General features: G+C 42.8%; 1 protein-coding gene and 1 long non-coding RNA gene across 5 annotated transcripts; one reads left to right on the plus strand and one right to left on the minus strand.

The window, feature by feature from the left end:
- On the minus strand, positions 1 to 27,247 carry PODN (podocan). Of its 4 annotated transcripts, none has more exons than XM_061344795.1 (12): positions 25,914 to 27,247; positions 24,910 to 25,035; positions 22,288 to 22,526; positions 20,476 to 20,569; positions 18,829 to 18,893; positions 14,238 to 14,347; positions 11,838 to 11,994; positions 9,790 to 9,905; positions 7,175 to 7,832; positions 4,402 to 4,550; positions 2,426 to 2,627; positions 1 to 1,059 (listed from the first exon to the last, which is right to left on the minus strand). In XM_061344795.1, the coding sequence occupies exons 2-11, from the start codon at positions 24,944 to 24,946 to the stop codon at positions 2,459 to 2,461; spliced, it is 1,794 nt and encodes a 597-aa protein (XP_061200779.1). In that variant the 5' UTR covers positions 24,947 to 25,035; positions 25,914 to 27,247; the 3' UTR covers positions 1 to 1,059; positions 2,426 to 2,458. The 4 variants fall into 4 exon arrangements, with proteins under 4 accessions (XP_061200779.1, XP_061200780.1, XP_061200781.1 ...); XM_061344796.1 differs by having other exon boundaries at positions 24,910 to 25,100; XM_061344797.1 differs by lacking the exon at positions 24,910 to 25,035.
- Positions 12,515 to 18,149, plus strand: LOC133207707 (uncharacterized). Its single transcript, XR_009724132.1, has 3 exons — positions 12,515 to 13,819; positions 14,452 to 14,548; positions 17,788 to 18,149. It is a non-coding gene; the product is annotated as an uncharacterized LOC133207707 (long non-coding RNA).
- Positions 27,248 to 27,676: the final 429 nt, after the last annotated feature.

Consider the following 27,676-nt stretch of genomic DNA (forward strand, 5'->3'; position numbering starts at 1 on the left):
TACCTCCATAGGTCTTCTTTATCTTGGCTTCTTCAACTTCCATGATTCCAACAGGAGCTGAGATTACTGAACACCATAAAATAGGTGAGGCTTTAAAAGAGTATGACAGCAGGTACTGGCTCCAGATTGGAACTAAACAAATTTCTCTTGACACTTAACAGCTTTCTCCTCAGACATCCCACACTCACTTATCCATTTTGGTTTAGTTGTCTCACTTCTGACTCTTAATGTGAATAATCTACAATATGTGAAAGATCCTACCACATATATTAAGCTGCATATTGTTACTCAACCTTCTGGCTATAACTTCAGAGACATTTACACAACTGGCATGGGCAAACAACACCAAGACAGAAACTTTGCCAGAGCTCTGGAAGGCAGACATACAGATTTTATATATATATATATATATATATTCACAAGAGCAATTGTTTTATCTTAAAACCTTTCTAAAACAGGAATATACTGCAGGCTTTGGCAGTAGAGATAAAATATTATGGGATCCAGCCTTACTTTGTTTTTCTCATCCAAATATACACATTGTTATAACAGAGGAATAGTTGCATCCAGAATTATTACTGCTGCTTGATGACCAAAATGCCTCATATACTGCTCCACACATGAAACTATTGCAAATATCCATCTCTCCTGATCAGTAACAGCTTCTTTGGGGTGGAGGAAAAGAAAAGAATCATATACATGGTTCATTTAAAATGCAGTGACAAAAACAGCCTTTGAAGGCATGTTTCAAAACAGTCACATATTGTTATTACAGATGGAAACAGTGAAGGAAGAGAAACAGAAGAAACAAAAGCCAGCTTTTGTGAGTTCCAGAGCAATCCCTTATGATCCTGGGTCTTGTATAAGATGATTTGGAAGCTTTGGAAAGGCATTCAGGGTCTCTCCCTGAATAAGGCACTGTAACACATTGTCTTCCATAAGCCTGGCCCAGTGCCATGACAGTTTCTGCGTAATTCATTGCACGTTTTGCTAAGTGTTCTCTGTATATCTGTAGAGATATCTACACATAGACATATATGTAATTTTCCATATGCCTTCCTGCAAATCAGAAAAACAAAATCAGTTATATAATGGAATACAGAATTCAGAATATGCTAAACTTAGTGCCTGCTGACATGCTACACGTGCCCCAAACTAAACCAGAGATGTACTGATTAAGAAGTTATGTGTACTTGAAATTTGCAGATACGAATAATTTCTTCTTTCACAAAGTTTTCATATAGCCCAGCCAGGAGGTCTAATGTTTGACTTGCCAAGTAACTTCTGCTCTTTTCAGGCCCCATTACCTTTTCAATGTATTAGCTTGATTCCTAGCAATTCCTTGTGTCATTCTCCATGACAAAATGTTTATGAGGGACAAAATGAAAAACTTAAACCTTTTTTTCTTTCAAGTCATAGAATTTAGACCTCCAAAAGTAGAGAGTAGTGTCTTGAACCTCATCATCTTTGAACACAAAATGCTTAAGAGATGCACTAAGCAGATCCCCATTTTTCTTATAGAAAAAAAAATGGATACTCTTCAAACATTATTCTCCCTTCATCTTTCCTTATGCAGTTGAAAAGAGAAGAGATTCTTCTCTTCTAGAGAGATGGAGTGGCTGGCCAGATTGCTTATGGAATACTGAGATTCTAATTTCAGTTACCAGTGCAAACTCAGCAGGAACCACCTGTAACTGCCCAGACACCTCTTGGTGACTCTGGGTGAGGTGAGCAATAAGGACCTCACCAACACTTATCAAAAAGCAAAAAGCACAGGCTATTGTGAGAACTGGCTACGCTGGACCAGGCATTAATCCAGCCCTACATACTGTCTCCAAAAGTGACCTGCAGTAGATATCCTTTCCTTAAGAAATATGCCAAGTATGGCATTATCTTCCCACTCCCAAGTGGTCAGTGATTTAAGGTCTGCTTGAGATAGAGGTTGTAATCTTAATGCCATGCTTAACAGACACCAATGGGTCTATCTTCTTTTAATCTGTCTAATTTTTTAATCTATTTTCAGCTCAGATGGTCTTCTGCAGTCAGTAAGCTTCACAGTTAGTTCTGTTTTCCTTCTGAACCGGTTGCTTAAAAATATTAAAGACCTTTTATTTTTGTTATCAGAATTACTAAATAACAACTTTCATATATTTCGCTTTTGTGTCTGTTGTAGCTATAAGCAGAGGTCATTACAAACAGTCCACTGCCTCTGATAAAAACCAGATATATGCTGCTGTTTCATTTTACAAAATGACATGCTTTCAGCTTTTTTGATTCTGCAATTCCCAGCCATGTTTTAATGGAAGTCTTTGAGTCCAGGGCTCAGGCACCCACTTTTTATGTTTCAGTCGTACTTGTAAATTGCAATTATTTAAACAAGAGTCTGAGAACTGGGTCCTTGATTTAACTAACCTAGAGTTGTTACCTGCCACATGATGTGACTGTGTGAGTTCATGTTTTATCTCAGTTCCTCTTCCTCTTCCTCATCTTCCATTTCCTCTTCTGAGTCATCCCTATTCTTTGAACTGTTGCTGAATTCAAGGTTCCCTTCAATATCCAGGACTTGTAAGTGCTTTAGGTTTTGGAAGATACTTTCCTTCAGCGCTCCAACAGCAATCTTATTAAACCTTTAAACAAACAAAAGGGCCTTCCTGTTAAAATAAACCCATTTTCATATCCAACACAGAAATGTGTAGAGTAGGAGGAAACTATTCTGCAGTTACTCTAACCCTAGTTACATTCTTACGCTGACACAAGTTAGTCTTGTCTTTACATTGACTCACAACAGCATTCTAGGAGTACTGGCTCCTCTGGATGGGAAAGGGAAGGGAAAGCAGGTTCTGATTTGCAAGCAGGCAAATGAAATGACTGATCAAAGTTTGCTGATAGCACTTTCTACCATCACAAATGACCTTGCAGGACAATATTGGGAAACATTAAGAATCTCCCATTGATTTCAAGTTCACAAGGAAAAAAATCATAATACTGGAATTCCACCCCCACAAATTCTTTCTCTTGGTATTCTGCTTTCCCCTTCACACAGAGCACAGGCTTCTGCTCCACAGCCCACATTTCAAACTGTAACTTGATTTTTCATGAGATTCAGTGTCATCCCTTGATAGTTTAATTCTTCTTCCACGAAATTCAAAATACTGGCACAAAGAATCCCATTAGAAACAAAGCAACACGCAGTAATTTTTCATCTGTTATTTGGGTTTCCAAGAACTAATCTGCAATTTAAGAAGCTCTCACCTATACTGTTTGGTCTGTTACTCTTGAACAAGCTTCAAATCATATTCTGTCTAATATTCCAGATGTATATTGTTGTTTCACAGTATTGCAGTGATTAATAGCCTCCCATTAAGAAACATAGCTTGGGTGGAGCTGCCTCCTAAATACATCAGCAAAACAGTTTCGCAAATTCCTTTTTTTCTCTTTAGATAGAAATACAGAATGTGGTATGTGGTTTCTGGGCTGCATCCAAGCATTCACTAAAATCTCATAAATGTGAGCAGCTGAATAGACAGACTGCTCTAATTTACACCAGACTTTGTAATTTTATTTGCTTGGTATGGAATCGTTCATCCAAAAAGGTATGCTTCAGAACTCTCCAGCACAGTTTAGCTGCATACAGACAAAATAAGGCCGTATTTAGTCTTGTGCAGCAGGCAGCCTAGGTTCTTTGAACACATCCATTGGATCAGCTTAATGAAATGTTCCATAAGGGTTCATAGATTAATTCTAAGCAATATTTTCAGTACTGTTCAATCAGATTAAAACTGTACATATTACTGGAACAGATTCTTGCTTCACTTCTTCTGGTACTCTGCTTAAACCAGTTACATTACCGTGAGTTTATACTGTACGTAAAAAAGGTCTGTATCTGTCACCTATAAAACCAAAGTCCTCATCCAGCTGACCGAATAGGATAAAAAAGCTTCTAAACTTAGCTACATAAGTTGTAACTTGCCATTTATTTCTGACAAAGCTGTCAAGGGAACGTGCACAACTCCAAGATTAGTCACTCACGCCTCGCTCAAGGGGGATGCTGTCAAAATCCAGGACGCAAGAAAAGCTGTAGTGTTACAAGCAGTGTAAACTTTGAGCTCACAGCTGAACACTGGAGTATGACATGATGTTAAACATTAATTTCCCAGAATTTCTAACATGCCTAATCCATCCTAACTAGCACACAAAGGACACACTCTCCGAGCAGAAAGAGCTTATTACGTGTAGCCATGTCTCTTCTGAGCAGATGAACACAGTTTCAGCATACATTACTAGAAAACAAAGTTGCTTATTTTGGAAGTTAGGGTTTGAAGTCTTTTCCAAACAGTAAGCCATTATAAAGTGGAGGAAGAAGAAAAAACCTTGTGTGTTGAAGTGGGAACTTGACCTTACCTGAGGTAAATCCCTTTTATTTTGGGTGTGGATTCAAAAGCACTCTCTGAAACCGTTGTGATCTTGTTGTTCTGAAGATAGAGATACTCCAGAGATTCTGGCAGGTCTGATGGGATAGCAGTCAGCTGGTTGCCAGCCATGTCTAGTGACTGCAAGAAACAGACAAGGGGTCAAGTAAATGGCTGAATTTAAATATTGGCAGCACTCCAAAAAGAGATTTGACAACAAATGAGCTTCCAAAGGCTGGTTCTATACACACCCCCTCTTGCTTTGGAACTTTATCTGTTGTTTTATATATATATATATATATATATATATACACACACATATATGTAAGTCTATAAAAATACCTATATGTATATGTATGCACTTACAGAAAACTTAGTATGTTAACACTGCATAAGTGAGATGTTTATGCAAAGCTTATCCAGGATTTGTTTTGTCTGAAAATCATCTGGAAATAGGCTTTATTTTGCAGATGGCACTTTGGTGAGTCTGCTGCAGAACCTCTCCCTTTTGGTGAGGTGAGGCAAATACAAACACTGTGTGTACAACGGTAACTGCAGATTGTCAGCCATGCAAAAAGGTGCAGTTTGAGTTTGTGGTGGAAAAACTGAAGTGATATTTATTATAGTATACACTGATTTAAACCACCTCTAATTTGCATCAAGGTTAAGTGTGGCCATGACAATTCTGCTCTCTTACACTACAATTTAGCACCATGATTTCGCATGAGACATCATGTTGTTTTGTTTAGGAGTCCCAGCGTTTTTTCCCCCAAGCTTTAGCCCATGCCTACTTTACATGAATTAAAAGCAGACTGGGTTTCAGATTTGCATGAGAAGTCATTGGAAGATGCTGCTGCTGCAAACACTTCCCTAGCTAAGATTAGTGACTAGAGTTACACATAAAAACATCTGCAAATATTCTAACACTGAGATTGTATGAAAACACCAGGACTAAAAGCCAGGGATTTTACACGAGAAAATGGATCAATAGAAGTGTTTTGTTATCCTGTATTGTGGCATTTTCATTGCACCAAAGCTGACACGCTAGTTGCACATTATTCAAAGCTATACTTCTGCAAATGACTGTCATGATTTCAGTGGGTTTATTCCCCACATAATCCTAATGTGGCAAACAATTATGTAAATGTCTGGCTCTGCAATTGCAGATAGTCTTCACTGATTTCCATGGAAACAGTGTGGACCAAAGCATATGCTAAGTACATGCACCATCAGGATCTTATGTGATGGTTATTTTCAAATCCACTCCAGTGCACCAGCTCATAAACCAATGGCACATCTAAGCCTTTAACATTAAAAAGATTCATACTATACTATCATGGAAATAAATTACAAGTAGGAATGATGTTCCAGAAAAAAGCAACAGCCAAAAATACACCATTAGTCTAATCAGATTTTAAGTATGTGCTATTATCTTAACCTTATTTAACATGAACTCAGTTTGAGATGGGGTAGGCACAACTGAAAGACCAATGTTTGATACAGCAACACTGACACTGACTACCAGGGAGTGACAGTAGAATAAAAGTAACATGAAAGAACTATGAATCAGGCCTTTTGAGAACAAGAGCTTGTCATTCCAACCAACAACCAACACTGCCATGACCCATTTTTGTTTGAAGGAAGACCCAACCCAAATGACAGCGCCTGTCAATTCCAGCATCTGTGTTTCTCAAAAGCATCTTCCTTCCAGGCTCCTTTTCATCTTAGATGTATTTGCATGCACACACACATACATAACACCCCTATACCTATCAGTGAGGCACCAAACAAATGCAAAAAGTATCATTAAAGCCATGGACCAAATCTGCAGCTGATGCAAGCCAAAAGCTCCATAGATCCTATTGCTGCATTACTGATTCACATTAACAGAAAAACCAGATATTGTTTATTCCCCGAAACAACCGAAAGGGAAAGGTTCATACAGATAAACATTTGCATTATCTGAGAACACACCAGGAGCCACTGTGACATATGCTCCATGTCCCTTATACCTGATCTGCTCTGAGATGTACAAACTTTGCCTGTACAGTGACCTAACCATATGCACCCTTAGATGGTTGCCATATGACACAGGTAATACTTTTCACTGCAGAAAACAGGCTGTTGCCTAAAAGGGAACGCAGACAAATCCTTCAAGTAGGGTAACAACTTTGAAAGGGCACTTTGCACAGCACAAACGTGATTCTCCTGCCTGCCTTATGGCTTGTGTTTAACTTTCTCTAACAATTAAGCAAATTAGAAGGCTGCTGACTGAATCCAGGCCTCCCGGCGGCTATCCAGGTGCCTTAGCCAGCTCAGCTGCTAAACCCTGCAGCTTGGCCTGTCTGACTATAAGCTGATGTGGGGGCTTTGAGAATTAAGAGTGGTTTTGTTTATGCATTCCTTCCTCCTGCTGTCTCTCTTCAGAGCCGATTTTAAATCTTTTGGGAGACAAGCTATTTGAAAGGCCTAGTTTCAGTTTATAATGACAACATTTTACTAATCTAGAGATATAGGACATCGTTAGGGTTCAAAAACAAAGCTGTTTTTACACTTCCCAGAATTAGCACCCTGGTCAGCAGTGGGAGGCACCCACCTCCCGCACAATAGCACATCATTTCTACTCTAGAAACAGAGGGCATAGCACTTACAAGCCCCAGACATGAGGACCAAGCACATCTAGTACTGGTGCCATATAAACTGGCTTAAGCAGACAGACGACGGCATCAGCATCACTAAAACAATTAGAGAAGGTGATGTTTTACCTGGAGACTGCTGAGTTCTCTCCATGCACCTGAATAAATTGAATTTACTTTCAGTTTATTGTTGCTCAAATATAACTCCCGCAGCTTTGTCATCCCAGACAAAGTCCCTTTTGGGATGATGCTTATCTCATTCTCCTTCAGCTTCAGAATCTGCAAGTTCTTTGGAAAGCCAAAGGGCACCGTGTTGAGGTTGTTTCCAGAGAGATCCAAGGACTTTAGTTGCCTTAGTTTACGGAAAGCCTCCCGATGGATCTGGGGACTTTTGAGCTTATTGTAGCTCAGGTTCAGCTCTTCAAGGAAGTAAGTGGTAGCAAAGTCATTCCTGTTAATCTCAGAGATCTGGTTATGAAGGATCATAAGTGTTTTCACTCGCCGGGGCAGCCCACTGGGAATCCTCTCCAGCATGTTGTTGTACAGGTGGACAGTGTGCAGCTTCTTTAAGCCCTGGAAGGCTAATGGGTGAATACCTCGGGCTTTTAATTTGTTATTGTGGAGCAGAAGATACTCCAGGTTCTTAATTTGGGTCAAGACATCTCTGCCAATCACTTTAATTGCATTCTTCTCCAGGTGAAGGAGGACGATGTTTCGAGGTAAACCACTTGGGATTTGTGAGAGGTTATTGCTGGACAAATCCAGATATTCCAGACTAGACAATTTCCTTGGGAAAGCAGGAAAGAAAACACTCTCCATTTAGATTCTGCAAGGTGAAACAACAACCAACTTCCCCATGCATTTTACAACCTTTGCTTCAGAGTCTTTTTACCCAGCACAGCTCCCACTGCTGCCCTTTTTGGTCTTAGGACGCGACTGATGTGGCCAGCAAAACAAGGAGCCATGAGGGATTAGGACTAGGTGCTGCCACTGTTCCCCAGCCACACTTGCAAGAGAACCTGCTTGAGTCCACAGGCATCCAGCCTGCCTCTGGGCTGAGACCCGAGATCAGTTTTGTAGTCTACTGTTCTCTCATTTGACACCACATATAGCAACATGAGAGCAATTTCAGTGAACCAGTACCACAAGAAAGATGCTATGGGAGTGCCATTAGAACACAGAATTTAGCCCTTGGTTGCACAGAAACATAGGCTGAGCATGAGTCTTTCTGTCACTCTAGAAGTGTGTATTAAAGGTCTGCTTTCCAGATGATAAAATATTACTCTTAGGAAAAGCAGAAATGCTCAATTCAGTGGCCTAGGCGAAGATGGTGAACTCCTGACCCTCCAGCATTATGGAAGTGAGTCAGGGCTAGAGCTGCTTTGTGTAAGCTACTGAATCTGGATTCCATGGACTCAGTTGAAGCTAAAATAAATCCCCAGACCAGCCACTTATACCAACTGGATGTGGATCAGTGGTGTTTTATGCCAGGATTGAGGAGCCCTCCTTGTATTCCCTTTCATTTCAAGTCAGTTTCTCGGTTCAAATGAGGTTTTTAATCTGCACATGGCACTACATAACCCACTACAGATGACTAGAAAGCTTTCAGGAAATGCAAGAATTAATGCATTACAGACATTACTTACTGGTTACTACACTGCTATTCATGACTATCCAAGCATGCTCTGAATGAGCAAATAATACTCTTTGGATCAAGCAGTTCATTGCTGCAAGCTGAAATGTTTTCCCTGCTTGGGCACATCTCAGAAGCTCTATGCCATGGTGTACAGTCAGCATCATGAGAGCAAGGAGCAAAATCCACCCCTCTGTTGTGACTGGTGCCTTGGCTATAGCTTCTGTACTCTATTTATCAAAACCTTAACAGAAATGGTATGTCCAACATGATCTGGAGGTGGACACAACACAGCTATGGTAATTGCTAAAGGAGGTCTCTGGGAGTGGGAAGTGGAAAAGGAAAGCACAGTTTGATACATTTTCATGCCTGGACATTAGAAAAGTTTACAGAATTTATGGGGAGGACAGATTACATGACTTGGATGCTCAGGTGGAAGAAGGGCAGAACTCAGTGCAGGCAGAGACACTGTTAACTTTTTGAAGTGCTAAGTCCCAAGCTAAATTTAGTACAGCCCAAGGCTATTTCTGTTGCACTAGTTTGTAGCAAAGCTTTTGCAGCCATCTGGCTATTGAGCAGCACCACTGCACCCCTGCCTACTCCAGCAATCATCTGCTGTCTATCCGTGGCTGCTTTCAAGTCATCTTCCCAGAAACACAGAAGTGGCTTTAGCAAAGATGAAGGTCTGGCCTTAACTTCCAATGATCTGTCCTTGAAACTGGGAAGTCCCAAGTAACATCACTTTTGACTAGTTTGGAAGACCAGAGACCAGCTTTCAACACTGTTCTGGGTGGCCTTTTCCCAGAAGGCACTCAGTACCTGGTGTGATTGGGTCTGTGGCAATCAGGGAATGGTGCAGGCTGATGTTCAGTGTTGTGACTTTTGTATAAAAGTATTCTGCAGTGGGAATTCAAACCACTGACCCAGACCATTGCTTCTGAATGGCAGCATCTGAACCTAAGACTTCTCATACAGATTCTGCAAAGGAATGTGTAACATCATTCAGCTTTTAATAAATGTACTTTTTAAGAGATCCTTTGCTCAGTAGATGTACTACTGTACCAGAGGAGGTAGAAGACACATAGGTACAAACTACAGATCTCAGTCTCACCAGAAGGTTTCATTGTCCATTCCTTCATTTGTCAAGTAGTTATTCTGTAAATACAGCTCCCGCAGACCTGTGAGTTCACTGAAGGCTCCTTTGGGAATCTTCTCCAGCTTGTTGTTCTAGAGCCACCAGAAGCAGAAAGCACATTATTTGGCATGAAACGACACAAGACATTCAGGTTCTGCTCAACTACCATCAGGCAATCAAACTTCAAAAGGGCCAGACATAAGATATTTCAGGGAGCATGATAATTCTGCTTAAGAAATAAATACTAATACCAGAATGAAATACTGCAAGCTGCTTTTATCGATTCCCCATGGAATCTTTGGGTTAAGAAGGCAGAATTTGCCCCTGCCTCACAGATAGTTTTATTTTGTATTCATAGCCCTCCCACCTATGTGCAAATGTATAATGTGATACAGGAAACTACCTCTGGAGTTTGCTCATGATTTCTGGAATTTTTAAGACAGATTTCACCATAAAGAAGAATTCAACTGGGAGCTGGGAACCTGCCACCCTCCCAGATATTCCAAAAGGTGCAGTTCCTGCAATGTAGATCCCAAAACAATTACTTCTATTGCCTTAGCCTCACTCTGGAGTAGCCAGTGAGCAGACATGAACAAAATAATCCAGAAAAAATCCAGAAACTGTAGGAATTATAAAAGGATCTATAAAACACTGCCACTGAATTTGTTAAACTTCCCACAATCCATGTACACCCAAAAATGTGGTGGACAGACTAAACTGGATTCATGTGCCAACTAATATAAAGTGGATGCCACCACAGACAGATTTGGCTGAGTGTCTCAGTGAACAGTGAAAGAAAAAGCAAAGCTCTGCTACATCTAAAGTACACCTTCTGGACACTCTGTCCACTGCTGGCCATCTCTCACTTCTCATTGACCTGTTTTTTTCTCAGTCAAAATATCAAGGCAAATGTTACTACTGAGAGGCAGTGCACATGGAAACAAAATGCTCATTTCTCTCTTCAGCTCCTCTGCCCTTAACACAATTGGTGGCAGCAGGGAAGGATGTGAGTTCAAAGTGTAATCCTCAAAGTCTGAGACCCCTTTGGAAGATAATAATCACCTATAAATGGCAATACAATGCAGGGGTCTAGTGACTTCACACTTTGCAGAGAAATTCCAGCAATTTAAAGGATCAGACTGTTTGCCTTTACTTTTCTTCAGGCTGGAGAAGCCTCTTTTCTAGAAGACTTTAATGGGAATTAACGGCGAAACCTTCGAGGGAAAAGAAAGTTGGGAGGCAACATAGAACTGCCTAAATTCAGGGGCTGATAACAGGCTCCAGTCTACACACGTCCAAGGAGCTGTCAGCGCTTGGAGAAGTAGAACCAGGACTCCCCACTGCTACTGCTCTCCCATCACTAACAAGGCTGAGATCTCTAGCACAGACATGATGAAGTGTTTTTATCAAAATCAGATGACATGGAATTAAAAATGCTGGAGACTACTTAATACTACAACTTCTGCTATTGCACTATCGCTGGAGAAGTTGTAGCAGCAAAGAATCACAGATCCAAACTTCCTCTGTGTCATCTGAATCGCCAGTTTGGTAGCAAACAAAAACCACTGACGCTAGGAAACAGTAGTCTGTGTGAAGTGAGTTAGCAAGCAAAGCCAGCACACAGTGGGCAAGCAGCTGTCAGGAAAACAGCATCATCAGTGGCCAACTTAACTGGGAAGCCAACAACTGGATGGCCATAGAGAAGGATCTACCTTCTTGCAATAATATGTATTAATACCATTACATGTAGGGAAGAGGCCAGCAATGCCACCACACTGGCACTGGCAACACATTCCCCTGAAAACAGAAAAGCATTTTGCTCCCTCTGAGCATGTGTTTTGCAAAAACAAACTGTTGCTTATGAACAAAAAGCAAGGGCATGGGAGACAGCTACTGTCGGGGATATAGCAGACAAGACTTGCAATGGGCCTGGGAATGTTTCCAAGTGCATTGAAATGGCTTGGCTGTACAAACACAGTACTTTGTCACAGTCATAAAAGAATACAAAACCTTGTTGTCATTACCTTTAAGTGTAATTTATATAGTGCTGGAGGGAGATTCTTTGGAACATACTTCAAGAAATTGCTGGACATGATGAGTATCTCCACATTATTAGAGCCATTGAACATATTATCAGGTAACCCAGCATCTGAAAGCTTGTTGTTGTGAAGATACACAGATCTGTTGGAAGGAGAAAAAAGATGAAGTTAAACAGACAGTGAGATCTGGGGGGACAGTGGGTGTTTACCATGAGAGGGCTGTTTAAAACCTGCATGTCAATCTTTTCTTCTTTCCTCAAGTTGATTCAATATGGTTTTAAAATGTGGCCTTTAATTCAGTAAGGAATACAGATGCAAAACCAACAGGTTGGTCCAAATACTGTCTGAAATTTAGCTCTATTCAAAATCCAAACCTGCACATGAATACTAATGTCACATGTACCTTTATCTTCTTAACAAGAAACTGAGTGCAAGTCTGGGATTGTGCAGTGCTTTGAAATAGAGAATGTCAGTATGGTGGCCTCATGTGAGAGGGTTAAAATTCGTATCTGAATAATTGATATGTCCCCAGTTTTAACTTCTGCTTGGAATCAAACCTGGGCAAAATCAACCTGCAGATCTCTTAAGAAAGAGATGTCTCTCACCCCTCCATTCATTCTGTTCCCATGACAGCTGGAAATACCCCAGGAAACAGGTTCTCTTCTACTCCTAGAACTCAGGCAAAGAATACCGACAGGAAGAGCAGATTTCTCAATCTGGAAGAATTTGGGTTTTGAATGAACCTTTGGGATTGAGAGAAAGAGGGTTTCTTAATCTCCTTTTGCTCTTCTTACTTTTAGCCTTTAATATTCAAGGAAGAGTTTCTCCAGTCAGATTTTTAAGAACAGATTCGTTCTTTCTTACACAGGTTTTAATTCTGCATAAAGCAATGGATGCCTATGAAGTTATTCCTGCTTTTCTTTGGTTTTAACTGCAAAAGGAATTCATTTGACTTCTTTTTAACACAAGAAATGGCAGGATTTTGCTGACTTTGATTACCTCTTCCTTCCCTGTGCTTACCCCAAGATGCACCAAGCCCCTAAACTTGTGGAGGCAGGTTAAAATTCCAAGAGCAAAGTGTCAAAGTGTGCTTTTCTAACTTGATCTTGGATTCTTTACCAGTTGCAGAGAACTTGGCAACATCTTTCTGGAAGGAAGGAAAGGCTCAGTATGGAAACACAATCATGTGATCACACCCTCCAGGGAGTTCAGAGCCACACTGAAAACATTGTTCACCCTGCCTGGTCAGCTCGACTTTTAACTCACAAATATTTGCCTTTCCTAAAACCTTACTTTCCAAATAATCCATCTGAGACCATGAACTCTACTGAGGGCAAATAAACCAACTGGAACAACTGTGTTTGTTAGGGTTTTATATCAGCAATCTTGGAAATCAAGGAGTTATTATTCTGATTAAAAGCAGCGCTGGTATAGGAGAGTGTGAAAGTCACTTCAGAAGAGTGCTAGAATTTTAGTACACAATCAAAACACAGCAGCTTCTGCAGTTTAGATTAAGAAATAACACATGTATAAATCTAACTTCTTTCATGATGAGATATTGCCAGGAATCGGTGAGCAAATCAGCCTTTTCAGCTACCACGAGCCTACCAGACTAAAGGCCAAGTAAGTTCAGTGTAGATTCAGCTCTCAATGAATTCAGTGGGAATGGAAAGCTCTTCAGTTCATCACAAGACTGAGCTCTAGGAGCTCAACTGGGCCAGCTATTATTAACTGCTTTCCAACCTGGATGAGTACATTGCTACCAACAGAGTCCGAGTTGTCTTTGCAGGATATAGATGCTGTGGTGTCCTTACGGATTACTCAAAAAGCCTTTGGAAAAGACCATATCTCACAGGAGGTCATCTACGTGCATCTGAATTTGAGAGGGGCCAATGTGCTGCACTGGATCCAGCTGAGAAAATCACAACCTGAAACTAGCAGAGAGACCTTTGAAACCACACCTGAGGGTATAAACCACTCTGACGGTGCTGACGTGCTTAGCTTTAATATAGTTGAGTACTGCAAAGTGCTGTACTCTCAACCTGATTCCAGTTTTAAATGAATGGACTTATTATAAATCTAGGGATTCTAAACAGCTCATCTCCATTTTGAGAAACTCTTTTCAATTCATAACTGACACACAAAGAAAATGGAGACAGTTCAATTTTTATCTATGAAAACTGCTTGGCAGCTAGGAAAAGCCCTTGGAATGTATTTGTTTGAGGGATTATTTGATCTTTCATGCTGAGAATAACAAACAGGCAGCTTCTTTCCAAAAACCATAAGCAGGCAATAACATGGTTTAGCCAGATAGTTCTTATCACCCACCAACTGCATCCAGGCAGTGGTAGAACACTGTCATTGTTTTACTTCCTGACCCCTTACCTCAGATTTGGTTTCTGTCCAAAAGTGAGCCCATAGATCTTAGTGAGATAATTGGCTGCAAAGTCTGCACTGATCAAGGTGTTTGGTAGGAATTTTGGAGCCACTGTTAGCTGTAAAAGAAATATACAGGAGTTTTCCCATGAAATGCAACAAATCTTTTAACCAATGATTAGACCAGCAACAAAATACTTGCAGATTTATTTTCTCTAAACAGGCAAAAATAAAAGAAACTGAATGCAGATTGCATGAATGAAAACAAACTGTCCTCATTCACTAATCTCTCCAGGAAGGAGACAGACCTTTGTTCCAAGGTAAGTGAATGTTTGTTTTGGTTGGAGGAGTCCTCTTTTTGGTGGAAGAAATCAAGAAACTGTTATTCAAGAGAGCAAACACTTTGCTTATTATTGTTCCTAATTCCTCAGCCTGCTGTGCCAAAACAATCCAACCCACCCCACAGTGGCCTACTATTTACCCTCTTATCAAAGTATACTATAGGGGAAGAGTGTCACCTCATATGTCTGTTCCAATATTGTATCTATTTATGATGATGTTTTCAATGGAGGGTTCAGGTTCTCAAAGGGCAGAGATGCTTCTGAGCCGAATGATGGAATAAGCAAACGGGACATAAAGTAAAGACCTACTGTACAGTGGTACTTCGTTCATTAAACAAGTGATGTATCAGAAACAACATACAGCAAAGTCCTGCCTCCAGAAGCTGACAACTGACAAGAGGATTTGATGTGTTTGCTCTTGGTCTATTGCTATTTTTACCAGTGATTTTATAAAATAACGCTAAGAACACCTGCATTTGAACAAAAACTGGTGGAGTAAAAAATAATGATCAAAAAAAGCTCAGTCTTACAGAGCACCTCTATAATACAATAGCTCCATTCACTGAGTGGCTGCTAACAGCAAACCTAGAAACAAGAATAGAGGTGACAGTACATAGGCTGGGGGACAGTTTTCTGGGAAGCATAAACCTAAAAGATTTGTGCATCATGATTAAGCCCTTGGGAAACTATTAACACAGTGCTGTAGTAGGCATGATCCTGGAGCACACAACAGTAGGCAGGTGCCATTACCGTGGTTACAGATGTTAAGTATAGTACTAATGAGATCACTCTCACAGCATTTTACATCCACTCTGAAGGGCTCTGGAGAGAACATCTTTTCTAGGGGGATTCTGAATTCTTTGTCATTTAAAGCTTCAAGATCAGGATGGGAAACTCTGGGCAATGGAAGAGATCAAGCGTCCTAGCTTGAAGTTCTTTGAATATGTAAAGCTTCCTCCTCACAGCACTGTTGCATGAAGCAGAGCTCAGCCCTTACAGGCAGCAAGGCACAGCAAGGCTCACACGATGAGGAAACTTAGTTTTCAAGTTTTTATTACCATAAAACTGCACTTGGTTATTAATAATATTGCAAACTGAGAAATACTTAAAAAGATGAACAATGTGTGAGAGAACAGACGCTTCACTGGAGAACTGCCTAACCTAAGCCTTGAACTACACACTTACCTAAAGGTTGCCTAGATCTGTCTTTACTCATTTGTCAAGTGTCAATTGAAGGACTATATCCATGAACTTGCAATTTACTGGATTCATAATACAGTCCTGGCTTTTAAAAGATTAAAGTACATTATTTACTGGTTTTCATGTTCACCTGCGCCAAAACCTCCACTCTTAAGCTGTGTTGAATGTTTAATGGTCACAAACACAAGGCAGATCTTTCCCACAATCACGCTCCTATCAGTGTTTCTAGAGAGTATGTAAGCAGTGGCAATAGGCATTTGACATACTGCTACAGGTGCCACAGTCCTGCTCTTGGCTTTGCTGGGAATCGTGCAGCTCCTGATATGGGAGATACGATTTCAGGGAGGTGGATAAAGGCACTCATCTCTGACTAGGAAGGTCTGGTAGTGCCTCAGAAATAAAACACTACCATGACATAATATTGGGAATTCAGACACAAGAAACCAACTTAATCACTTTCATACTCAGTGGCACATGAAAGCTTTTCTCCATAAACACAGTCTGTTAGGTCATAACTTTTACACATAACAAAGGGTATGGCTCAGATATGTGAAATGAGAGCCATCAGAACCACAAGAAAGAGGAAAGAGAGAAGTTTCATCCCAAGAGAGTTTTCACTTGCTCGGGACTTTGCTTTGGCATTTCAGCACTTAGTCATGAGACTAATTGATCCTCACTGGCTGACTGCTTGAAGGATTAGTGCTGGATTGCTGCAACTGTTAGCAAAAGGGAAGTGACAGAGCAGCTTTGCCTAGCACATTGCCTAATCAGTACCAATCTGTGTTTCTCAGCTACAATTATCTTGCAGCCTTATGGCTGGATCTTCCATTTCATATGGGAGATAGTGTTTCTCTACTGTTAACTAATGACTTAACCAATGAACTCACAAGGATTATACAAAAGTTACTGCCAGTTTTAGAACAAGTTTTCTTGCTTCTAAGAAGCTTTGACAGAAGTACTGGTCCAAGTGAATCCCAAATCACTCTGGGGATATGGGGAAATGTAAGACCTTCTGTCACCAAAATCATCAGCTTATAGTAAGTAATAATGACAGCTCGGGACCTGGTCTACAGTTTGGTGGAAGAGACTTCTGCTATTAACAGGGCTTAGTGTGAATGTTATGTGATAGATCCAAATTATGAGAGTGGGCTGAAAAATTAAAAAGGAAACTACAGAATCCGTTCATTCTCATCTTTGTCTTGAAGTACTCGCTACTTGTAAGCCACAGAAGGCTTTTAGTCTGTTCTATTTCTTTTCTCTGACCAAATATGCTAGTTTAACAGCAGATAATTTAGCTACATCCAATGGGATCACAATTGGAGATAAAGCAGCATTAAAATGATCCATAAGACAAGGAGCAAACTACCAGCAAATCCCTGCTCTCCTCCAGACACCACAGTTACTTGATCTGCAGCGTTTCCTGCTGCAGAGTGGATGCAGTTTGAAGCCAATCTGGTCTGTCCTGGCTTGGGACTTATAAAGAAATGTGTTATTTTTGTGGGTCCACAACTTCTCGGTATAACTAGTTCTGACATTCGCTGATGTTTGCATTTTCTTTTGGGATCCTTTTCTCTCTGCAGTAAAGCCAGAAAAACCAAATACATTGTTTTGTCACACAGGGAAAATTGGAGTGCAAAGTTCTGGAATATTAGTCACAGTCTGGCTTGTTCATTTTTATGGAGTTCTTAACTGCCAAGATTGTTATATGGAAATGGTGCTTGAAAGGGAGAAAAGAACACAATGTTACTGTACTGAGGAATGGGTTCTATTCTCAATCGCTCTATACAGAAATCTGTGGAGTGATTCTGGATGTGTCTTGGCCTGACTGAAACCTGAATGTGGGCTCATGTATATAAACAAAACATGAAAAGGTCACAGAATTTAAGAGGATAATAAAACATATATACAGACATGCATATAAATATATATTGAGAGAGAGAGACTGAGGGATGGGAGGGTTTTGTAGACAAAAGCACCTCTGTCTGATGTTTAACTTATATTTCTCTGTGGCATCCCAGTTTCTTCTGTAGCAAATATTTGTGGACAATCACTGAGGATAAAGAAAGCCATAATGGGAACCACCCAGATGTAAGTGTATGTGAGAAGTTATTTCATTTCCTAGGCTTGGCAGGAAAGATGTGCTTCTGTGAGGACATCCAACTTGGGTCATTAATAGGAAAGCACTAGGATCTTCTCCATTAAAACAGAAATCCAGCTCCTACCACTGCAGCTAAAAGAAGAAATTCGTAACTTGCACAGTTTCACTGCATGTGGATATACCCCTCTCTGCATCAAACATAGTAAGAATAGCAGACAGGGGAAACTGGATAGATTTTTATCGATCTTGATGGCTAAACCACTGGGATGTGTTTGTTCACAGATTTTTTCAACCAGCCTCCTCAGATGAGATATGAAACATATGTAGCAATAGGACAAGGAGGAATGGGTTAAAATTTAAAACAGGGGAAGTTCAGGTTGGAAATAAGGAGGAAGTTCTTTACTGTGAGGGTGGCAAGGCACCCACACAGGTGGAACAGGTTGCCCAAAGAAGTTGTGAATGCTCCATCCCTGGCAGTGTTCAAGGCCAGGTTGGACAGAGCCTTGGGTGAGATGGTTCAGTGTAAGCTGTCCCTGCCCATGGCAGGGGGTTGGAACTGGATGATCTTAAGGTCCTTTCCAACCCAAACCATTCTGTGATTCTATGATTACCCCCAGTTTATTTGCATACAGACAGCTACCACATCTGCATGCAGCTGCACCAAAACCTACTGCAGACAGTGGTAATTTATAAATACAGGGGCTCCCCATACCTCCCTACATACAAGGGAAACCCTTCACCAGTTGCACACATAAATCAGTGTTCAAAATACACTGGCACGTGTACCCTCTAATCTTTTAGCATACTGATTGTCTTGACCTTAGTTGAACCTGCATTAGAATATCACTTTAGCACAACTGTACTTAAGTAGCATGTATTTATTAAAGGAACTGAAGACTTCCTTGTTTAACTCTAAGAACCTGGATAGAAAATAACTATGAAAGCCTTGTGAGCCTCTTACCTTATTGTTTGCCAGATACAGGTAATTCAGGTTCTCCAGATGCTCAAAGGCTTCCTCTGGCAACCCTTAAAAACAGGAATAACTCATCAGAGATACCAACACCTTCTTGCCTCTCTGACTGAAGGTACCAGAGGGCAGCTTCCCCTCTCAGATATTACATGTAATGTGAGATTTAAGCATTTTTCATTGCCACTGAAAGGCCTATTGTTGTCTCTGTTTTGTTTTTTTTTAAATTAAAAACAAGCAAACAAAACACCACCACCAAAAGCCCCCCCAGACTGTTAATAGTAATGGAAGACCATTAAAAACCTAACTATGGAAGCATTTTAATTTGGTCTGTGGCCAACCCCAGTGGCAAGGGTCAGGTACAGAGCTGTGATGACTCAGTTGTACAGCTAATTATCAGTGCTCACAGCACCATGCTATTGAGAAGTTGGTCATTTGCTCATGGATCAGCCAATCCTTTTTCTTGGAAGGGCATAATCTGAGGTTGTTTAATGATCAGATCAGTCTGATCTATGACCATGATGTTACCAAAGTAACATAACACCTGCATGTCATAACCCGTCTCTTGTTCTGCTCTGCCCCAGTCCAGATAGGAATGCAGGAACCCCCTCAGACAGCTGACCCAACTTGGAGCTTATCATCCCCAATAACTATTAATTTTCAGCTGAATCTCTCCACATCCAGCTGATCACACAAGCACAATTGCTGCCACAATGGCAAGGCTGCAAATAACATATTCACCTGGCACTTAGATAATCGTAAGTCAAAGGTGAAGCTATTTCCCATGTCAAAACATACTGGAAACTCAGGGCTGCACTCAAGCTTGGGAAAGAAACACCAAGCCCCAAAGGTACTAATGTCAAAGTCTGAATCTATTAAGCACAGCCTTCCTTGTGCTATGCCTGAGTGCCGTGTTTTGGGTCCATGCATAACATTTCCACATTGTCAATAAAGGCTGTTCTCTGCTACTGGAATAAGGGTAGCAACAGCATTCAGAGTAACCAGGTGACACACAAGTTAACAACAATTACATCTCTTGTATTGCATATCCTCTTAATATTTATTCCAATTCCTCCATTTCTTTTGCTTTCCTTACTAACCCCTTGGAGAATTTCTCCAATATGCCTATGACTTAGCAAGCAAAACCTCCCTACACAAATCAAAATGGTTTTATAAGGGTGATATATATTACTTGTATTTACACCAATTCAACAAGGACTGAACTGGACTAAACTGTACTGACTAGCCTGAACCAAACAAATGGATTAAGAAACAAGGTCAGTCACAAGGAAATCATTCGGCATGTAGATATTTCTGGGTCTCCAGTGCGCTCCATTGATGTGCCTGTGGGACCACAGGGAGTTTCCTGGATGAGAAGACCTCACGATGCAGTACACAGTGCTGCTGCCAGGTCTTCTCCACTGGTTCAATAAGGCTGCATTCTTACACACTGAGTATTATGTTTCAGATGATAAAGTGCCTCCATGACCTGTGTGATGGCCAAAGGAGTGAGGCTTATAGCTAATTACTCCAACCAAGTTAATCCATCACTCTCTGGCTTTCCTTATCAGCTGTCACTGGCCTCATTGCATAAGTTCGTGTTGTGGAGGCTCTGTCCACTTTGTGGCTCTGCTGGCTTACCTTTTGAAGTTAGCCTGTTGTTTTGCAGATTGAGCGTTTCTAGTCTGTAAAGCCGAGCAAGCTCTTCTGGAAAGATTTCTTCTATCTGGTTATTCTAAGAAAATGGAGAGTATTAATCACCAGCAAAGTAATCCAATAAGGATCCCAACAAACCCAGACTGTGAACTCCAGTGAAATCTGGAAATGAACCCACCGTGTCAAATCACTGTCAAGACTTCTTCACTCCACAGTGAGCCAAACTCAGATGTCAAAACCAAGACATCCAAACCCAGCAGTGTTTGAAGGCCTGAACCAAGCTTTGCAGCTCGTGCTCACCACCAGAAACATCCGGTTTATGCACTGGCAGCACACAAACAGCGTGACTGTGCCGGGCAAGGCCTGCAATCCATCTGCCACAGCCAAACCTCATAGCTGCAGCAAAGCATTCGCTACAAGGTTGGCACCATGGATTTCCAAGTTTATTACTTCTGTTATTTACAAGTTGTTTTAAAAACAACTGTTCGTGGGCAATGAGAGCCAAACTGGGCTCACTTTTGCTGGTTGACTGCCATCAGAATTTTATTAACATGCTGACTAACATTTTTGACCATTAATGAGTGATTCTAGTGTTTCAGCATCGAAGGGACCAGTTAAGAACCCACCATGCACGAAGCCAAGCCAATACACAGAAAGTGACAGCTGCTGCTCCAAAAAGCTCTTTGTTTTTGGCAGCAGAGGCAGGAACCATGGCTAGCACACGCCTGGGACAGATCTGCTGAGGAAGGTGCCAGCTACCATTGAAGCTTCTCTTGAGTATGCTGCACTGAGATGGAAAGCTCTGAACAAAATCTGCATTCCACCCATTGAACAGAATTGGCAAATAGGAGCAATAAACATAAAGCAGTTGGTTAAGGGCCAAAGAGGTACTGGAAAGCCTGGAAGTGCAGCCACTGCCCAGAGGAAGAGGAACACCCACAGGGCTGCCATGCTGTGGCCCTGCTCAGACCCTTGGAGCGCAGGAAGGGACACAACACCTGCCCAAACGCTGGTCACAATGGTCATTTAACTAATGACAGAGCATGGACATCTGCTGAAAGCTCAGGACAGACTGCTGCTTCTACCTGAAATCCCATATCCACACATGACCTTACCCTGACAAGACATGGCGTCTCTGCAGCGGAACCATTTGCTGCAGGCATGGCAGTAGTCTCCCAGCCGCAGGCAGCACAGCACCAGGCAATGCCATGGGGTGAGGGATGGCTTCAGCCAGGCTGAACGGGGCTTGGAGCACCCTGCCCTAGTGGAAGGTGTCCCTGCCTCTGGCAGGGGTTGGAACTGGATGAGCTTTAAGGTCCCTTCCAGCCCAAACCATGCTGGGATTGTGTGTCACACCTGCTCCTTGTGCTGGGTCTGCCTCTGGACTCGTGCATGGTGTTCACATTTCAATCAGCATGTAGTGCTGACAGAAAAATTCTCATTAATGAAGTGATTTAGCCCATCCTTTTCAAAGGCACATCACCCGGAACAGGAATTATGAGTTTGACCATTCCTTTTGTGGAGCTGAGACAGAGGGAGGAGAAAATGTTCCTGTCTTGTTTCCTCCCTCCATCTCTGGGGAGAGAATTACTGCTGCTAACCATGTGCATGTCAAGCACCAGTGCTGGGCCTGCTGCACCTCCTGCCTCCCCCACTCGAAGCCCAGGAGCTGCTGGAAGAAGCGGGAAGGACCCGGGTTCGGGTGAAGGTGAGGACTTGGGCCTCGCGGCCCGCGGAGGCCCCTGAGGCGGGCGGGCCGCGTGTGGGAGTCCGCGGCGCGGGGCCGGTCTCGCTCACCTGCAGGGAGAGGTGGTTGGTGAGCTCGGGCAGCAGCAGCGGGAACTCCTTCAGGTCGATGCCGCCGCAGTCCACGACGCCCTCCTGGGTGCAGCCGCAGTCGCGGGGACAGGCTGGGGCCGGGGCCGGGCCGGGCGGGCGCCGCTCGGGGAACTCGTTGTGTGCGGGCGGGCGGGCGGCGGCGGCGCAGCCCAGAGCCAGCAGCGCCAGCAGCGCCCGGCCGCCGGCCGGCATCGCCCCTGCAAGCGACACCGAGCAGCGGGGTCAGCCCCGCAGGGAGGGAGGCACCGGCGGCCCCGGGAGCCCCGGGTTCCCTCTCCCCCGGGTGCTGTCGCTTCCTCTCGATGCCCGTGTAGAAGAGGCCCTCAGTGACATGGGTTAGCGGTGGCCTTGGGGGTCCAAGTTGGACCTGATGATCTCAAACGTCTTTTCCAACCTCCTTGATTCTATGATTCTCTCAAGGTGGTTTGGGAGCCTGGCAGCATCCCCTGCACCATCCCTGACTCCTCAGGTCATTTACTGCTTTTTTATATTGAGAAACACCAAATGATCCCCAGGTTTATAGAGGAGGTTGTGCAATGTGACTGCAATGTAACTGTCGTGCTGCTCCCCACAGCTGTGCGCAGGGGAGGAACTCTCCTTGTGAATGCAAACAAGGTGCGCTGGGAAAGGAATGGCCTGTGCTGCCTCTCAGGGGGGCTGCTTCACATGCCTCAAACGATAACAAAACCTCCTGGCTACTGAAAACAAAATGGGCTTCCTATTGATTTTGGACAGCGCAGATCTGCACCTTAGAGGCCTGGCTAATGTTCAGCTTTTATCTTTCTGGCGGCAGGTTACAATAACTCGAACAGAAGTTGAATATCCACAGCACCGGCCAGCTGGCCCCAGTCCAGCCCCCTCGGCCTCCGCTGTTGCCCTTCTCAGGTTTCATACTTACGGATTTGCAGTAAGGGCTGGTAATGGCTTAACATCCTTTAGCTATTCTGCACAGGAGGATTGGACAGTGATGAGAGAGTCTTGTCTTTGAAGGTGAAGTAAGTACTCTGCTCACCTCTGCCAGCCCAGGTTCCTTCTTTGCTTCAGAAGCAAGAACCTGCCAGAGCCACACTGGCAGTATCAGAACTAACACACCTCCGTTCACATCCACAGGGCTTTGCTGCTTTGCACAAGCTGTAGCTGTGCAAGGATGCAAGGACTGCGGGTGTTTGGGAAGCACTGGAGAGCCCCTGCTCTCAGTCACAGTCATTAACATCTTAAATAACTTCTTTAAACACTGCCTTGTACTTGAAGAAATGGGAGAAGGTGGCACTACAGGACAGAGCATCCTGATTCATGGATGGTTTTGCTTTGGTCCTGGTATTTGCTACCAGCATGCTGGGTGATCTTAAGCATTTAACACTGCTCCACTATTCCACAGCCTCCATATCTGAATATAATGAAATTAATCTCCTTTATAAAACATTCCAGAGATCAGTTGGTGTTCCTTATATGGCAGCTAGATATTATAGTGAGATCAAAACTGGCCATATGAGTATGCCAACAGTGGATTAGGAAAATCATTACTATTTGGTGACCTAATCTCAGAAACCTTAGAGGAAATAATCTCAGAAAGTACAGTCTATCACATTTCTAACAGAGTATTTTTTATACATACCAGCTTACCCTTATAGATACTTACAAAAGAAACTAAAGACCCCTTTTTTACATGCAGGTCACAACCAGCCCTCCCACAAACAATACCAACACTGTTCCCACAGCACGGTTACATCATGGTTGGTATTCGGCACCATAGATTTTCAACAATCTGACTTTTCCACACATAGAGGTGAAAAGATGTTAAAAAATTAACATGAAATACCGTGTCTATGGCAATCTCACCCCCCTGTCATCAATATGCATGCTTCTGCTACAATGCCTTTGAAGTGCATGCTGCTCTGGTGCCACAGGGAGACACTCTGGATGCAGGAACATCTGCTTGCATCTGGAGTGCAGGCAGTAAAGTCAGGCACAATTCTGATTTTCTTTTAGTTCAAAGAAAGCCTGAAGTAACTCCCTCCATTTCAGCTCATTCCCATGGGCCTGATCCAAAGCCTTATTTAAGAAGCTTTACTAAAGGTGTAGCTCAAAACCCACCTGAATGAAAGAATCAGCCCTCTTCCCTTGCTGTCAGTGGGGTCTGGATCAGGTCCTTCCACCCAAGGATAGAAGCTGCACTGAAACCAGCTCAGAGGTTGCATCTTTCTGAGTCTAGACAGAACCACTACTGATTCCTGGACTTTGCTGCCACACAGCACTAGAGGCAGAGTGCTACAAAAGGCACTGTCTCAAGAAGTAAAGCTGAAGTTTCAGGAGTTACTGTATGTTTTCAGTGATCACAGTTACCTCAATAAACAACAAATCATGCCCAAAGTATCTCATCTCTGTACTGTTCTCCAAGCCTATTCTCTCAGGACACACACAGAGAAGCAAAACCATCCTCTCCTCCAAAATCAACGGGTTAAGTGAGTTTGTAACTTACATTGAATATCCTTTCTAGAAGCTGCAGCTGAAAGGCAGGCTGCTGGGTGTTGTCTGACAATACAGCTTGTAAAAGAACAAATAAAGGGCTGAAAAACTCACCTTTGCTGTCAGGAATCAGATGAATGGAGAAGAACATTTCTCTTGCCCCCACAGGCTCCCGCGGCTCATGCCATGTCAGTTACATGCGCTGAGCTCAGAGCGAGTCTCCCCTTTCCAAGCCAGATCCTTTCCAGATGTGAGCAGCAGAATTAAGAGAGAGTAACAGGCAACCCTCTACCAACGAGAGTTTCCTGCACTTCCCAATGAAATCGGAGAGGAATTTTCCAAAGTCACCATATGGGAAAATGTGAGTAGGGAAGAGGAAGCAGCTATACTCTGAATATAAAGACTTGGGGAAGAAACAATCTCCCATTGCTTTTTGTCAACACAGTTTGTAAGATCAAGGAGGGATGCCAGAAGAAAGCATGCTGGAATTGACAGCAGAGCAGCACAGACGGCGTGTGCTTTAGCACTGCCTTGCAGGATACCAGAGCTGCACTCTCTGTTACTAGACGCTTAATTTTAGCCATATTCAACACAAAATCTGAATTCCAGGTGGGAATGTCCTCCCATTCCCTGGAGGTCTGGTCCAAACTAGGCAGAAACAGACAGATCAGCAGTTTTTCCTGCATTTCATCTCCCTCCCCTTTAACTCCCCCCTGGTTTTCAGCCCACCAACTGATCTTTAGGGACCAGAGATAGATAGGCTGAAACTACAAATGTCTTAGAGGCAAAGTCGCCCAGTTTGACATAACACCCCCATCTACCCAATCTCTTTATCTTCTAAGCCCCATATTACAGCACTAAACATCAAAACAACCCTCCACTACATACATACACACACACCAGCCCTGGTCATGTTTAGCCCAAAAGCCTCACATTTCTTATTTTGCCTTTTTTGGCACAAAAAAAGAGAGAGGAACATGCTGTTATAACACAGTATGCTCCAAGTGCAGCAATACTTCCAAGAAAGCAACACAGCTTTTTGTCACCAACAGCAGAGTTGCTGTTTTAAATCTAAAGCCACCTGCTTTGTGCCTGCCCCGCAGCACTCCATACAGTACCTCCAGAAGACAGGCAGAGGATCTGTCCTCACCAGGAACTCGACCTCCTTGCTGAATTCCAAACAAGGGGACACTGATTCTTTCCTCTCGACTCCAGCTGAACTGAAGTCTAAAGCAATCAAGTTATTTCCTCCCTCTCTTCGTCCAGGCTCATATCAACTGGAACTGATCCCCTTCTGTGCCACGTGGAAGTTTTAAAAGTTGCTGTGGGAAGTATGTTTTCACTAAAACAAAAATAATAACAAACCAAAGCTGCCTGCTTTCTCTTCGTGATTCAGAGAGCCAGGATGCATTCGCCTGCTCCCATTTCTCTACTACAGAGTCCATACCACAGCATTTATGGTGTTTTCAGAGAGAAGAAAAACTGTGTGCTGATGTTGGGGGACCACCCCTCTGTACCCCAGTCTGCAGACAGAGAGAAGGAAGAGCAGGGTCATTACCTGGCTTGCTACTGATGTCAGCGCAGCCCACAGGAGAGGAAGAGAGGTTCACCCTTCCCCCAAACTGCGTTTTTATCTGTGATTTTGGTGTGTAAGTACACCACTTGGCTGTCATATAGCATCTGGATGTACTACAGGACAATATAAAGAGGGGCATTATGCCTCCTTTAGTGGGGAAACAAGAGGCACACAAGCAGCACAACCAACCCAGGATTATCCAGCAGGACAAAGCCAGTAACCAGCTGCCCCACATGCAAAGGTAACACTCACACCCTCACACTGTGCTACAAATTACCTATATCATCGTTTTTTCCCCAAGCTTCCACTTCTCCACATCTTACCCTCTTATATCAACATATCCCAGACTCACAACCTGCTGTCATCCAGGCCCAGTGCTGCATTTCCATCATTAGAACCTGCACAAATTCCCAGGAAAACCAGAGCTGGAGTCAAATCTATCTAACAGTGTTCTGACCCACCACTAAGCTATGCCCTAGCATGGTGCATGGACTCATGCAACCAGTGTTTCTGTGGTTCCTGTACTACAGCTTTCTGATGTTTTCAGAGGAAAGAACTTGCCACTGCAAGACTCACAACACAGAATTAGTTGCAGAAACCATTTCCAGCCAAACTCCAGTCTTTGTACTCTTACATGTTCCCTGCTGATGGGTGTGAGTTGAGTGGTGGTTCCAGCCTAAATGAAGAAGCATTTTCAGGTTTAAAAACTGAAGACTCAAGACAAAGCTTAAACCTTGGCATGATCACTTCTTCCCATCACATAGATGGCAGAAAAACAGGTCCTTGGACAAACAACTGCTGGCTACTCCAGTGAACAACTGGCAGCTACAGCAGACAGCATGTGCCATGGTATTTTCACAATGGGCTTGGTACACAGAGCACTGTGCAAGAATCAACCTCCTGCTCTGCCTCCATCAGAATAAAGCTGGTGGTAAAGGCCAGACTTGGCTACTTGAGCTCTTCTTTTTACAAGATGCAGATCTCAGGATAAGGACATGCCCAAGGCCAAGCTATAGTGTGCAGTACACTATATTCCACTCCTGTAACTGAGAAAGCTGGATTACTTATCTAAGTTACACCAAAGCTGCACTTGCCCTGGAACCACAGGGTATCAGGACAGCAGAGAGGCAGCTCAAACCCATGCGACCTGCTCAGCTCTGACTCTGCAACTATTGTCACTGTCCTAAAGAGATTACAGGCTAAATTTGACGTGATACCATAAACTCAGATAACAGATAGCACAGTCAAGCAACATCGTGGCAGAGAACAGAAGGTGTAAGTAGATCGATGAAGCATGAGCTCCAA

This window comes from Neopsephotus bourkii, unplaced genomic scaffold (genome assembly GCF_033783945.1).
Source record: "Neopsephotus bourkii isolate Nb327-2 ecotype Australia unplaced genomic scaffold, CSIRO-AGI_Nbou_v1 NB_234, whole genome shotgun sequence".
Lineage (NCBI taxonomy): Eukaryota > Metazoa > Chordata > Aves > Psittaciformes > Psittacidae > Neopsephotus > Neopsephotus bourkii.

Excerpts from the sequence above, each read along its gene's own strand:
- PODN (XM_061344795.1), bottom strand. The coding sequence starts at position 24,946 with ATGTTCTTCTCCATTCATCTGATTCCTGACAGCAAAG. Across the intron at positions 20,570-22,287 it reads CCAACCACCTCTCCCTGCAG|AATAACCAGATAGAAGAAAT; the intron begins GTGAGCGAGACC and ends CCATTTTCTTAG. Across the intron at positions 11,995-14,237 it reads GGACAGAAACCAAATCTGAG|ATCTGTGTATCTTCACAACA; the intron begins GTAAGGGGTCAG and ends TCCTTCCAACAG.